At 40.3% G+C, this 15,882-nt stretch overlaps 1 protein-coding gene across 1 annotated transcript in view; it reads right to left on the reverse strand.

The window, feature by feature from the left end:
• LRP2 (low density lipoprotein receptor-related protein 2) overlaps nucleotides 1-15,882 on the reverse strand; it is a 191,394-nt gene that overhangs the window by 130,490 nt on the left and 45,022 nt on the right. Inside the window, exon 6 of the mRNA XM_006867037.1 lies at nucleotides 11,597-11,713. Within this exon, the coding sequence (XP_006867099.1) occupies nucleotides 11,597-11,713 (117 nt within the window). The remainder of the gene's footprint in view (nucleotides 1-11,596; nucleotides 11,714-15,882) is intronic.

Raw genomic sequence — 15,882 nt, forward strand, 5'->3', positions numbered from 1 at the left:
ATTGTCCGGAGAGAACAGTCACTGGAAAAGGATGTCATGCTGGGTAAGGTGGAGGGTCAGAGAAGAAGAGGAAGACCCCCAACGAGATGGATCAGCCAGGTGGCATCATTGATGGTGTCAAGTGTGGCGGCGGTAGTGAGGTTGACCCAGGATAGGACATTGTTTCGTTCTGCTGTGCATGGGGTCGCTATGAGTTGGTTCCGAGTTGATGGCACCTGACAACAACAAACCAGGGCTTCGTCCCTGTATTTGTTGTTGTTGTTGTTATTGTTAAGTGCCATGGGGTCAGTTCTGACTGATAGTGACCTTACATAGGATTTCCAAGGCTTTAAATCTTCATAGGAGCAGATGATTTTAAAATGCATGTCAAAGCTGAAGATGAAAGCCAACCAATAATTATCCCAAGCAGCTGATGCAGGTGGGCTTTTTAAAGGGTTCTTAAAATATTTTAAACTTCTGCCCTCTATGGTAGCCTACTCACAGATGTGATATCTCCCATGATTTTACCATTACTTCTGTTTTTACAGTGGTTCTCAGATTGTCTTTTTAACCAAGACAGTAGAGTCCCACTTTGAGGCTATATTTTGCACCTAAGAACCCAATTTGACGCTTCACATACCATATACAGATACTATAAATTATTTCTTGAATAATCCTATATTCTTCAAGCAGGTGAGTGCACAAAATTCTGTTCTAAAACTGCATTAAGCTTGTTCCACATCAACAACTTGCACCTTTCTATTTTTTTATATAATGAAGTCCAGATCTTATCAAAAGCTACTCAGGTCTCTTTAAATATTTAAATTGCCAAAGTTGCAGAACAATCATGTTAAAATGGAAAACAAATATAAACAACTGACTACAATTTTTCATTTAACTTAACAATTTTTCTTTACTGAATCTTTTTTTTTTTTAATAGTTAGGAAGTGCTAGGGCTTAGGGTTATTGCGGTCTTCTTTGTCATGGAGGTAGTATACTCTGTAAATATCCCTGCACAAATGGTCACATAACTCTTTACTAATTCTCCCTTCAAGAGATTCCTGAGGCCAGTTGTGTCCATCCAATTGTTGCCTGTGTGCTGTATGCAGGATCACTCCTGAAATTGGTACTTATCTAGCCTTGTAAGAGCAGCAACAAGCAAAACGAAATTTTAGAAAATGTCCTGGTGATGCGTAAGCTAGTTAGCAGGAGGGAACTTTCAGACTGTAATTATTTCATCTAGGGCAACTATTATCAATATAAATGAGCCAACGGGTACCACAGTTAAGTACTCAACTGCTAATTCAAAGGTGACTCTGAGGAAGAAAAATATTGGTGATCCATTCTTATAAAGACTGTGCATAAGAAATGGCTGGTAGGTTTGATTGAACCTTTCAGTAAGCAGTCCAATAGTGCCATCACAGAACTCCACAAAGATAGCAGTTAAGTGCCATCGAGTTGGTTCTGACCCATAGTGACTCTCTCTAGGGTTTCCAAGTTGCAGCTGGTGAGCTTAAATCGCTGATCTTGCAGTTCAAACCGATTTTGTAGTCCAGCACATTAACCCACAGCGCCACATCAGGACTCCCAGCCTAGAAATCCCCATGTGGGCTCCTCTACCCTGTCCTATGGGCTCACAATGAATCACAATCAACTCTGTGGTATACAGCAACAACATTGTGGATCTGAGGGATCTGGGACAGATGTGCCTGAGGGATTCCTTATCCTCCCCTTTCTTTTTCTTGAGGGCCAATATCATAAAACTGAAAGGGTAGTACCATGATTGAAAAACAGATTGCTGTTGTTAGGTGCCAGTTGGTTCTGACTCATAGCAACCATATGCACAACACAACTGCCCTGTCCTGCATCAACCTCACGACTGATGTTACACTTGAGCCCATTGCTGTTGCCTGTGCCAATCCATCTCATTGGGGGTCTTCCTCCTTTTCGCTGACCCTCCCATTACTGTTGTGTGCCAACCCTTAGATTGGGGCTAAGATTTTTAAAAGTACATCAAGACATGAGAAAGTCAGCACCTGTATATGGCAGAAACCTGTCAGAGAAGGAAAACCCTGACACAGAACAAGTTTCCACAAACAAGTGAAAGGAGGAATGTCAAAGGCAGTCCCCATGGGGTTCTTGCTCTCACAGGTTTCATTGCTGTTTGTATCCATTTGATGCACAATAAAATATCTCATAACTCGAGTCCTGATATGGTGCTGTGGACTAGACCGCAAGTGCAGTGGTTCAAACTCACCAGCCACTCCTTGGAAAGAAACCCTATACAGGGTCACAATGAGTTGGAACTGACTAGACAGCACTTATCAACAACTCAATAACATTGTATAGCTAAAAAAAAGAAAAAAACACCTGAGAGGGAACAAAGCAAAACAGCATCTTGTGACAGGACTAAACCTTTATGAACACAACTCATTTCCCCAACAGGCAGAGTATTGTGATGGTCAGAGGTCAGCGAATAACACTCTGAACAAGGAATAAACAGCTTTCTTGTCTCCATCCATGCTGATAACAAATCTCTTTCAGTCAAGGACACACACACACACACACACACACACCCCGCCCTTCAACTCCTCCACATCTTGTGTGCATGGCTACTCTGGGGACATGCACATAAGAATTGTTACTCAAACCTCCCTGGCTCAACTAAATACTAGAGATACCTGGGAATTCATTTCCAAAGGGTTTTCCCCCTTTGCAGACCTACATTGAGTAAAGTAAGGTATGGACAGTTTCTTCTCAAGATTTCTATTGCTAGATATTAATGAGTTCCAGTGTACCTCAGAAAACAGGACGCAATAACCCTGTGAGCTTCCCATTGGGTAACACCAAAAATACTACATTTTTGCTTTTTTAGTTTATTTGTTTGGTAAAACTGAGTCTAACTTTGTAGTTGTCCCCCATCCCTTCCCTTCATAGAGCAAATCCCTCAAGCGGCTGCAAGCGTAAAAGGGGGAAATCACATACAAGAATACCAGAAGAACTTCTTCTCAATTTTGTCTGAATGGCAGGGTCGACAAGACCCAGATCTCTAAAAGTTTATCTGACACAAAAATCCAACATGAGGACAGCCTCTCTCAAACCACTCCTTGCTTTCTCCCAATTGCAAACGATACTTGTTCATGTTTGTTCCCCCACATTGAGTTGCCCAAAATATACATGCATATTTATATATGTATGCATACCAAGATTGGTGTGCTTGAGCTTTTTAAAAATCTTTTCTCTGTTAATGATTTGGTTTGAAGCAAGAAATTTCCATGTTATATTTCTGTTTACATAATCAGGGAGGCCGTTATAGAAATGTAGTTTGAGAGCACTATAGGGGGGGTCTCAGAAAGTAAGTCATTTACAGCTCAGTAAGATACAAATGTAGGGCACTATTCTTTATTATCTTGACAGAACGCCTGTGAATATGTCCTAGTCTCACAATTTGACTTGATAGAAAAAAAAAGAGGGGGGAAGACATAGAAAAGAAGACAAACTGACTATAAAGACAAAAGGTATTTTAAAGGTAGATTAAGAAACTTAAGCCATGGTTTAAAAGAAAACAAATAATTACTGATACAAGTCCTGTCCTTTTCAAATACCTGGGACTTTTCAAAGTCCTAGTGTCATCCTTTTAAGTTTCCCTACCTGACACTGACTATCCAGCCAAAGAAATAAATAAGTAACAACAAATACTGTTATTTATTTACTAAATAAATAAGTACTTAGTAAATAAGTAACAGTAAAAACTACAGGTACCATTCATGAGGGGCTTCAACAAGTTTGTGAAAAAATTCTGTTGTTTCAATTCCGTTTTTCCAGAAAATTTTTGAACCCCCTCTTGTGCAATAAGATTTAAGAAATGGAAATAAAATTCAGCACCTTGGGAAAAGGAGGCAGACATGGTCATCCCAAGAGCCAGTAGAACCGGACTAACATTAAGTTTGGTTTGGGCAACATAACAGAAACCCACAGTCAATACAGGAAACACATTAATTTATCTTGTTTTCCTTACCTAATCTCTTTGTCATTGTGTCACTGAGTCTTAAGCCCCAAACCCCTGTCTAGTCTCGATCCTTAATGATTTAAATGTGCCTGAGGTCTACTGCAAAGACTATGTCTTCCCAAACCCAAATCGTCACCAAAATCTGCAAAGGACTCTACATTTACACAGTTCAAAATTCTTAAATAATAATAAATGTAAAATCTCATACAGATCCTAAAACAGTAACTGAGCACCAAGATGGAAAACAAATGTTTATCATGCACACCAGATTTAGTGGCACTGGTTCCACATAACAGGACCTGAGGGATGCAGTGGTTACAGTGCTCAGCTGCTAACTACAAGATTGGTGGTTTGAATCCACCAGTCGCTCTACAACAGAAAGGTACGGCAGTCTGTTTCTGCAAAGATTACATATTGTTGTTAGTGCCACTGAATCTGTTCAGATGCATAGCAATCCTGTATAGAGTTCCTAAATCTGTTTGTTAGTCTTTGCGGGAGCAGAAAGCCTCATCGTTCTCCCTTGAGCCGTGGGTGGGTTTGAACCGCCAACCTTGTGGTTCACAATACAGTGCTTTAACCTGCACAGCCATCATGCTCCCCAGTGATTACATACAGCCTTGGAAACCCTATGTAGTGATACTACTCCATCCTGTAGGGCTGCCATGGGTTGGAATTGACACATGGCAATGTGTTTGGTTCTATATATGCTTTCATTCAGAGCCACACAATACGTTGGCCCCCATGCATTAGCCCTTCCTTCTGATTGTTCTCAGTGACTCAGCTAAGCAGAGCAAACAGGCAAAGTCTAACAGAGGAGACAGGAAGGCTGGCTGCACCCCAGGGGTAGGAGAGCAGGCACTTTCAAATCACAACTAGAAAAGGTGCAGGTCAGCCCCCTTGCTGAGAACCTGACTGGAGGACATTTGCGCACTCAGCAGTAAGTCCTTGCTGGGTAATGGCAATATGCTAGGAACAAGTTATTCTGCAGAGTGTGATCTTGTTTTTACAATTCTATTTAGCCAGCATACCAAGACGCTTTGAAAAGTTTGTGGGGAAATGCCATTATCTTTTAACTTCATTTTTCCACAAACTTATTGAAGCTCCCCCGCCCCATACATTTATTGAGATCCTATTCCCCAGTAAATTTAAATAAATAAAAGGGTAAACAAAATTACAAGTAGAAATTCTAATGACTACTCCTGGTATGGATCAGCACTGGACTGCAAAACCACTAGTTTGGCAGTTCAAAGCCACCAGCTGCTCCTGGGAAACCCTATACAGTCACTGTGAGTCAGAACTGATTCAACAGCACTTTGGTGGCACTGTAGAATAAGCACTCGATTGTTGAATTGTTGAAACCCACCAGCCACTCTGTAAATTTCTATGAAATTTACAGCCTTGGAACCCCTCCACAGGATGGCTCTGAGTTGGAATCCACTCAATGGTAGTGGGTTTAGCTTTGGGTTTATGCTCCTTCAGGTGTTCTGGGTACTAGAGAGCCATCCCTTCCCTCATGAAAATCGGATTTTCATGGCACAAGGAAGGGGAGATACTAAAATAAATCAGGTAGAAAAGGGGGAACAGAGAATGAAAGAGAGCAAAAGGACAGTGGGAAGCAGCTCTTTGATAAGGTGATGTTTGAACAAATACCACTATTGTTGTTGTTGTTGTTGTTGCTAAATGTCATCAAGTCGATTCCAACTCATAGAGACCCTGTATAGGTTCAAACCCATCCAAGGAACTTGAACCACCTGGTGGTTCAAACTGACCTTATGGTCCAGTGCTTTTCCTACAGTGTCACACCAGGACCATTAGATGTAGAAAATGGAGGTCACTAACGGCATGCATTAGCAAGAATGTTTTCAGGAGCCTGGTAGAAATAAAATTGTTTCCTATGGATTTGAGAAAGAAAGGAGACAAGGGAATAGTCACTAAAAACAACTATAGGTAACATTGTTGTGAAAGGGAGCAGAGAAATCAGAGTTCAAGAGGATCAAAGATTTTTATTAAACGTGGGAAATATTTACTATGTGCTTGTGTGATAAAGACTGAATGAGAGATCATTTTCTACCTCTCTAGGGTTCTAAGTCTTGTCTCAACTGTGGGAATCTGTGATGTAACATCTGAGATGGGGTCAATGGGAAGTGCCTCCCCTTCTTTCTCATCTTGAGTAGAGAGAGGACAGTGAGAACAAGGTTCATTGTGCAGCTGAAATGTGGAATGGAGTTTGAAGAACAGCATGTTCTTCAGGCTTCCTCATTGTGCACAGAATGACTTTAATTTAACCATCTTCTTTAGATCCCCCATCCAACTTGTTGTTAAATGCCTTTGAGTCGGAGCCGACCCATAGCGACCCTGTACAGGGTTTCCGAGGGTGTAAATCCTTACGGGAGTAGAAAGCCTCATCTTTCTCCCGCAGAGCGGCTGGTAGTTTCGAACCACTGACCTTAAGGTCCGCAGCCCGATTCGTAACCACTACGTAGCTAAGGAAAATGTTTAAACAGAATCCCAACAGAAATAAAACTTGAGGGATAAAGCAGACCCAGTAACAGGCAGCCCAAATACTGCTGATTACCAGCAAGAAAGCCTTCATTGTAACAGGGACTTTATCCTTTCTTTGGTATTCCTAAATAACTAAAAAGAAACCCATGAAAATTAGCAATAGTTTTACTCATACCTAAATCACTCTAGTTTGGTACTTGATAAAACAAAACAAGCTGTTTTCTTAACTGGGTCGAGAAAAATACTATTTTTGAGCCACCAAAAGTCACTTCAGTGTGACAATAATTGTTCTGATGTTTATCTTAGACTCTGCATGAGTGATTTTTCCCTTGATGCTAATCCCATTAGATGTAGAATGGGCTGAAGTCTTTCAACCTCTGTTTCTTTTTCAATTTTTCAATTGACTTGTAGTTTAATATCAGGTGCCATTTCACAAATGGCCAGATTGCATAGTAAAATAATTTAGGGAAAGAGGGGGAAAAATGACTTTTCACCTGTTTCTAAACTTTTTTCTATATTCAGAAATATTTCTTAAACTGTAGAATAACCAAAAAATATTGTATACATAACAGACAAAAAGACTAAGAAAAAAGAAAAATGCAGAGCATACCAGACTTACTTGAAAGATAATCTTTTTATTGGGACTTCACCTCCCTGCTCCCTGCCTCTCTAGGGAACTGTTACACATCATTCTTTGTTCTGTGAAAGGAATGCCTGCACTGGTACAAAGTGCTCTGTCTTGGAACTCAATGTCTTGATCTTAGAAGCTTGAATGAGTAAGGACTATCACCTAGGGGGGTCTGGTCTGACTGGACTATGAACTAAGAGTTCTTGATCCTTTCAAATATTTGGAAGGAGGGGATAAGTCCTCCCTTGGAGCTTCTCCAACACCCATTACTATATTTAGCTCGTTTCTATGGGCCCAGAGTCCTAGTGTGGTGTTGTAGGATAAGCACTGGACTGCAAACCACAAGGTTGGTAGTTCAAACCCATCGGCCACTTCTCAAGCATTAAGAGTTGGAACTGACTCAACAGCACTTAACAACTAACAGCAACAAATATGTGAAAATTTCTTCTTATACCCATTTACCCATTTTCATCAAATCCATTCCTAAAGGCAGCCTTATTTTTGAAAAGCAGAAAAATAAAATATTCATACTCATTGTCTGACTCTAAGTTTGTACAAAAATAATGATTTCTATGCATCATAGATAAAAATGTCATGTTTCACAAAAATGATTTCTGACCAAGCCTCACTCAATCCCTGATCATGTGGGAAGGTTCTAATTTAAAGCAACTAGAAAACAGCTGTGTGCCGTTGAGTCAGATTCCAACTCATAGTGACTCTGTGTAGGGTTCCTGAAGCTGCAGATCTTTAGGAGCAGAATGCCTGTTTCTCCAGAGGAACAGTTGGTGGGTTTGAACTGCTGGTGTGCAGTTAGCAGTCCAGTGCTTACCCTACAGTGCCACATCTAATGTTACATTTAAATTCAGAACAAACCCACCAGCCACTCCTCAGAAACCCTATACAGGGTCATTATGCATCGAAACCAGCTCCACACCTCACAACAACAGCAGTGTGTAAGTGGCTCTTAGCAAAGACCATCAATGGCAGCTAACATTATAGACAGTTATACGTGAAACATACATCTTGGTGTCCCTGGGTGGTACAAACGGTTAAATGTTCAGCTAGCTGCTAATCAAAGTTGGGAGGTTCCAGTCCATACCAGAAGTAACTACGTCCAAAAAATCAGCCATTCATTACAAACCCTATGAGTACAGTTCTATTCTGACAGACACGGCAACTGCTTTTAATATACAAATACTCTTGGCCTCAACTGAAAGCGGAAAGGTGATTTTCCCCCTTAGAGAACATCTCACAATGTTGAGGGGCATTTTGGATTGCCACACTATAGGATGTTGCTGCATCTGGTGGGCTCAGGAAAATTGCTAAACATCCTATAATCCACAGCCACTACTGCAGAGAAATCCTGCTTTATATGTAGCAACCAGAAGAATATGTTACAGGACATCAGGGGCTACAACCAACAAAATCTAGATTATAGAAAACTCCAGGAAAGGTGACCCAGTAGGAATGCCTACAAGGGGACTTCAAAACATTTGTGAAAAAATGCCATTACATTTCAATTCCATTTTTCCATAAACTTTTTTAAGATCTCACATATAATGCAAGAAAAAATAAAATAAAATAGAGGTAAATACACACGTTGAAAGACTTAAATGACTTATTCACCAACTCTAACCTATAGACTTCACTTGGATTTTTATTCAAACAATCAGATTTTTTAAATAGTATCAAGACAATGGGGAATTAAAATTGACTGCATATAAAGAACAGCTGTTAAATTTTAGGTTAACAGACCTCATATTTTAGAAATAAATTTATAGATGGATTTATATGTATCTGAGAACTGTGTCAGAATACAGAGATACAGCTAAAACAGGATTCGGTACAAGTTGTTAATTTACGTAACTGACTGATAAGCATCAAAGGGTTCATATATACATAAGACAGAAGTTTAAGTTAAGCATATAAGAGATAAATTTTTTATAATAAGGCTGAGAACACTAACTTTCTAAAATATTAACTATGCGACCATCAGGTAAAAACATTCTGTAAACATCTGGTGTGGCACTGCAGGACAAGAACTGGACCACAGGTTGGTTTGAACTCCAAGGTCAGTGGTTCAAACTCACCAGCTGCTCCTTGGAAACCCTATACAAGGTCACTGTGAGTCAAAATTGACTCAACAGCACTTACCAACAACAACAAGATTGCTAAAGAAAAAGATTCCAAGAATTGGGCATAAGGCTTGGCCCTAACTTAAAATCCTGGCTCCACCCTTACTTCTTTATAATCTTTAGAACTTCTGTAAAGCGAGTATGGTCATCATACTATCTACATCATATCTTACATCATATTTACTACATCACTGTTAGCGATGTGAAAATTGCAAAAGATCTTGGTTGGTGCTCACTTCCCACAGTAGCTTCAAAACAAATAACAAAAGTAACATGGGGCAAGTCTTGTCCCCCTCCTTGCCTCTTATACTGGAGCAATTTAAGGACTTTGACTCAAGCCATTCATTGCCTTCTTGCTACAACCAGAAAATCAAAGCAATAATGAGGAAATGTGTGGTGCTGTGGGTTACTGTGTTGGACTGAAAAGTTAGTTTGGATCCCAGGGTCGGAGGTTCAAGCTCACCAGCCACTCCTTGGAAACCCAATACAGGGTTTGCTATGAGTTGAAACCAACTCAACAGCACTTAACAACAACAACAAAGATTCTACAGATAATGTATACATCTCATTTTCCTTTCTTAACAGATCCTTATTTCACTAATTCATTGTACTTTGGGGGAGAAAATTTTCAGCCCAAACATTTTATACAGCTTACTTCCTTTCCTTCATTCCTTTTTATAACAGCTGTTTACTCATATCCTGCCAGGTTTTTTTCTGGAAGCCCCATTGGCAAAGCTGTGAGGCTGTTGTACCAGTGACTTTAGACTTGGCTGCAGAGCATTCACATGGAAAAAATCCAAACAGTCTGTTTCGGTTGCCTTTTATTTTCCCCAAAGCAGCATTTCTTTCAGTCTTGTTGCATTTGCAATAAAGCATTCATCTTTATCCACTTGTGAATAAGGGATAAAGACACAGACTATTGGCTGGTGGCACAGGTCTCTGGTTCCCTCTAAGACCTTCCCCTTTCTCTAAATAAAGCCTTCCACCAATCACCAGATTGGAAAACAGAAAATGGGTTGAAGCCTAGCTCTGCCATTCATTGTATAGCCTTGAAGGAGCCCTTCTTCTCTGAAGGTATAATAATACCTGACCTATTGTCTTCAATAGGAATCCTGGTGTGGTGATGTGGGTTAATGCGCTAGACTGCAAAGTCAGTTTGAACCACAAGGTCGGTGGTTCAAGCTCACCAGCCTCTCCTTGGAAACCCTATACAGGGTTTGCTAGAGTCAGTTCCAACTGGCTCTATAGCACTAACAACAATTGTCTTCAAGGAGCTCTGGTAGCGTAGTGGTTATGAGTCGGGCTGCCAATCTCAAGGTCAGCAGTTTGAAACTACCAGCCATTCTGCAGAAGAAAGATGAGGCTCTCTGCTCCTGTAAAGATTTACAGCCTTGGAAACTCTATGCAGGGTCATAATGAATCGAAACCAACTCCATGGCATACCACCATCATTGTCTTCAAATACGCTAATGATAACTGGAATTTATCATTTGCAGTTTTACAAAATATATGCAGTAATAAAGGCTCTATGGCTTGCTATCTATTTCTCCCTAAGTATTGAAAGATTCATGACTGTCTCTTCAACCAATCTGTGACATCCAGACACCCACTCATACTAACTGACCCTGTATATAGTTTCTAAGACTATAAATCTTTTGGGAACAGAAATTCTCATCTTTTTCTTGCAGAGCAGCTAGTGGGTTTGAAGTGCCGACCTTGCGGTTAGCACTGCCTATCCTATAGTGACACTAGAGCTCCAAGACACCCACTACCATCTCTAAAACTGCCAGCACTGTGACTACATTCATAATGTAATTTCCAGTGTGAAGTGAGATTCAAATTGAAACCAATGTAATCTCCTTCAAACATTTAAACTGAAAGTTACACCAAAGTAATCTGGAAAATATGGAGTCCATAAATTGGCACCGTAGGATAAACACTGGACTACTAATGGCAAGGTCTGCAGCCGATCCTCAGAAATGACTGGATGGCATTTAATAACAGTAGAAAAACCAATGAGAAATTTTACCTAGAAATTTACCACAGCAATGTAATAAAAGTTAAAATTGGAGTCTATATTAACATTAAAAGTTCCTCACTTGAAAAAAACAACAAAAACAACCAGAAATTTGTGCTAGGGCAGGACACACTTAGCATGTCTTGCTAAAAATAGACTTCTGTCAGAACATCACCCCTAATCCACAAAAGAATCTGCCACGAGATTTCAATAACAAAAGGCATATTGTAGACATCGCTGTCCATCAACAAATCTAACAAATTGATTAAAATGCCACAGTGACAAGGGTGAAACAAAATACAGTGCAGAGACTGAAATCAACTCACGGCAGTCTTTCTCATCAGCTCCGTCTGAGCAGTCCCTGACATGGTCGCACCTGTATTCACGTGGGATACACCGACCATCGGAGCATGTTATCTGATGGCTTGAGCATGTGCTCCCAGCTGTGAAGGAGAAAAAAGATTACTTATAATTACTTCCAAAAACAAACCATTAGACAGGCATCTACCAAATATCGATGAGGATATCTGAAGGGCAAGGAGAGTCCTTGAACATAGAGTTGTTCAGGGCATAAGATGAAATTAAGCACAAGGTAAAATGTACACTTGTTGTTGTGTGCCGTGGAGTCGGTTCCGACTCATAACGACCCTGTACAGGGTTTCCGAGGCTGTAAACCTTTACGGGAGCAGAAAGCCTCATCTTTCTCCCGTGGAACAGCCGGTAGTTTCGAACTGCTGACCTTACAGCTCGCAGCCCGATTCGTAACCACTACACTGCCAGAGCTATATATAATCTTATAGTGCAACAGTAAAGGTATTATTACAATGCCCACAGAATAGCCTCAGCACTATAATATCCTAACAACTCAAAGATGTTAGTTTTGATTTTGAATGATGTATTATCAGCATGTGTTAAGAATGCAATATAGACTGAAACACTAGATTGTAAAGAGGATGAATGCAATAAGAATTTTTCAGAAATAAGCATTGATCCAGGATCTGCAGATACAGGTATTCGACGAAGATAGGCCTTTCTCATTGAAATCTCACTTTAAACAAGAAGATAATTTGACAAATGATAACAGTGATTCCTGATTAATGGGATTGTGTAATTATGCCAATAAATTTTATAAACAGGAAAATAAATATTTTTAAGTGAAAGAAAGTAGAGTCTCTATAGTTTATCAAGTGTGCCTACTGATAAATGGATTAAACCAATGAATTAACCCTATAAAAATGATGTGAAAACTCTTCTGCAAGGAATTACCAGGATTTGGTTGCTTTTAACTTTTTATTGCGAGTTGAATGATGGTGTACAGACAAGATCAACTTTACATCCAACAAATTATACACTCAATTATTACAATTCCCTCCATGCAGCACCATTTGTCTCACTTCCTCCCTGTGATTCCTGTTTGCATCCTACCCACCTTCTCATCCTTCCCCATAACTCTACAGACTGCTTGGCTGAAAACTGTGCTAAGAGGGTGAGTTCCTTTTCAGACCTTGGGTGGTCAAGGGCCATAACCTCAGGTTCCTCCAGTCTCTTTCTGACACCAGTAAACCTGGTCTTTTTTTAAATTTTTATTAAATAATTTTGAGTTTACTTCCACATTTTCTCCCATTCTACCCGGAACCCTCTAATGTGTGATTCCTTTCAGAGCAGTTGGTAGATAGCCAGGTACCATCTAATTCTTCTAGTCTCAGAGTCATGCAGACTGATGTTCACATGCTCCATGAGTCCACTGGACTAACTGATTCCAAGTCACTTCAATTCTCACTCTTCTTTCTTCCACACATGAAGAGATGAATAGCTGCACCTTAGATGGCCACTCATGAGCTTTCAAGATCCCAGACACTACTCAACCAAAGTAGAATATTGTCTTGTGGACTGTGTTACTTGGTAGCTATATATTATCATGAGATATTGAATTGTCCACATGAGAAGAGAAACATTTGGAGAAACGTGATCCTCTAAAAAATAATATAATTCTCTTGAGGAAATAATTTTGGAAAAAAAAGACATTATAACACAAAGTTCCCTACACTTGGAGGTAATATTTTGATTGATAAAAATTAGAAATCTGTTAAAGGATGATCCATCAACACTTTTGGACAATGGCAATTTTAGAATTGATATTTGAAAATGTACCAAGTGATAAATAAGTGCAGCGGACTGAGTAGGAGCTGCTAACCAAAAGGTCAAGTCCACAACAGAAAGATGAGGCAGTCTTCTGTAAAGATTTATAGCCCTGGAAACCATATTGGATAGTTCTGCTGTGTTCTACGGTGTTGCTCTGAGTCAGAATCAACTTGATGGCAGTGAGTCTGCGCCTTCTATGCTTCATTCATCACATCTTTCTTGTCACCTGTCCCATCTTCCAGTTAGCAGCCTGTGCCTCGAAGATTACTCTTAGTTGTTGTTGTTGTTGTTGTTAAGTACCGTGGAGTCAGTTCCAACTCATAGTGACCCTGCACAGGGTTTCCAAGGCTGTAAATCTTTATGGGAGCAGAAAGCTCATCTTTCTCCTGCAGAATGACTGGTAGTTTTGAACTGCTGAACTTGAGGTTAGCAGCCCGAGTCGTAACCACTAGCATGCCCAAAACCCACACCATTGAGTTAGATTCTGACTCATAGTGACCCTGTATAGGGCTTCTGAGGCCGTAAATCTTTACAGGAGCAGAAAGCCCCATCTTTCTCCCACAGATAAGCTGGTGGGTTTGAACTGCCAACCTTCTGTGCTTAGCACCACCAGGGTTCCTTTTAGTTAGCCTGTGATTGTAAAGTGTCATCAAGTCAGTTCTGACTCATAGTGATCCTGTATAGGGTTTCCCAAAGAGCAGCTGGTGGGTTTGAACCACTGCTCACCTACCAGTTAGCAGTTTATCTGACAGGGCCACACCAGTTCATGAGTCAGATTATTAGTATGAGGTCATCTGACACATCACAAGCTACAGTTCAGCTTTCATCTGTCTCTGTGTAGGGAATGCAAGGGAAAATGGAACCATAAAGGAACATGTGACCAAAAGATGAATAATCCATCATGCAAAGTCTTTAGAGATAGAAAGATGAAAATTCATAGTCACTGCCTGCCCTCCAGAGATTCACAATTTAACCCCATCCAGCTCCTACTATGTACCAACTATCCTCAGATCACTCCACCTTTCCCCTATGACCTTATGGATCCCCTGTGATAGGATATACTCTGAAGTAACTCAGAATTATATCCCTAGATTCCCTAAAAAGCCTACAGGACTACTTTGTTCTTCCAGATGGATTTTCTAGAAACAAGGATTTCTTCCTATTGCTAACTATGCCTGGCTCTTTCTTACACTCAGTCAATTCTTCTGAACTACAATCCCCATCTTCCTCTCTCAGATCTTGTCCCCTCTTTTGCACTCCATCTCAAACCCTAACACACAATGAACTGCACCCTATCTGGATTGTGCCATGCTCCCGTTTGACTTTAATTAGCCATGCCTTCCACGGGGCTGCCATTTCATACCATTGCCATCTAACCACTCCTGGAGATCCTTGTCAACCAAAAGCGAGAGCAGCTTATAAAATAATTAATATCAACTAGGAGCACTGTTGGCACTGTAGGATAAGCACTGGACTACTTAACCACCAGCCACTCCTAGGAGAAAGATGAGGTTTCTGCGCCTGTAAGGATTTACAGCTTCAGAAACTCTATACAGGGTTGTTATAAGTTGAAATCTACTTTACAACACTTAACAGCCACCTTCCAAGTTCTACATAGATTCCCGGTTTCTCCTTGACCATCTTGCAGTGATGGACCTTAACAGGGTATTTAATTATAGTCTTTAACCAAAACTAAAAATGGCCATCGAATTGATTCCCAAAGCCAAATTCATGAGAATTTTAAGAATCTCTATTGTCTTCTTCAAAAGATCCTTGGCATCTAATGGTCCAGCTGAAAAGAGTTCACACTCAATGCTGGACTCAAAAGTCCTGGGCTAAATTCCAGGACCTAATGAAGGCATTGGAATCTCCCAACACTACTTATCTAAAGACTAAACACATTCTCGTATGAAGTAGCTGTCAAAAACATCTGTTTCTTCTTTGATCTTGAAGGACAATGAGGACAGGATCTTGGCTGACATCTTAAAATTGGCATAGAACGATTTCCAAGGTCCAAGATTTGTAAGATATGCCTTTGATGAAGCACAATGTACAAGGTTCAAAGGAGAATGCCACACAGGGATTAGAACAGAATTTTTCCAGGACATAATCTGGGTCAAGAGTCTGAGGTACTCTTTTATCCAGTAATCTACCTGACCTTCCCACCACCTGGATCTCTGTTCTTCTGTGTTTACCTTTTTTCACATTTTAATTGTTTTGATCATAGACTAGGACCATCAAGAGAGGAACACAGAAATAGAATGCGGGACCTTATCCAGAGAAGCAGCAGCGCCAGAGATGGAGGCAGAGATGGGGGCATAGAGAGGGGGAGCGGCTGAGTACTCTAGATTCATCAACTAAGAAGAGAAGGACTAAGAACTGGTGGCCAGGAGCAGACTTGCAGAATGTGCCCTTTGCAGATGTAATTTATTATATATGCCTGAGTGGGTTTTTTTGTTTGTGTGTTTTT

The sequence above is a fragment of the Chrysochloris asiatica genome, unplaced genomic scaffold, assembly GCF_000296735.1.
Source record: "Chrysochloris asiatica unplaced genomic scaffold, ChrAsi1.0 scaffold00099, whole genome shotgun sequence".
NCBI classification, from domain to species: domain Eukaryota; kingdom Metazoa; phylum Chordata; class Mammalia; order Afrosoricida; family Chrysochloridae; genus Chrysochloris; species Chrysochloris asiatica.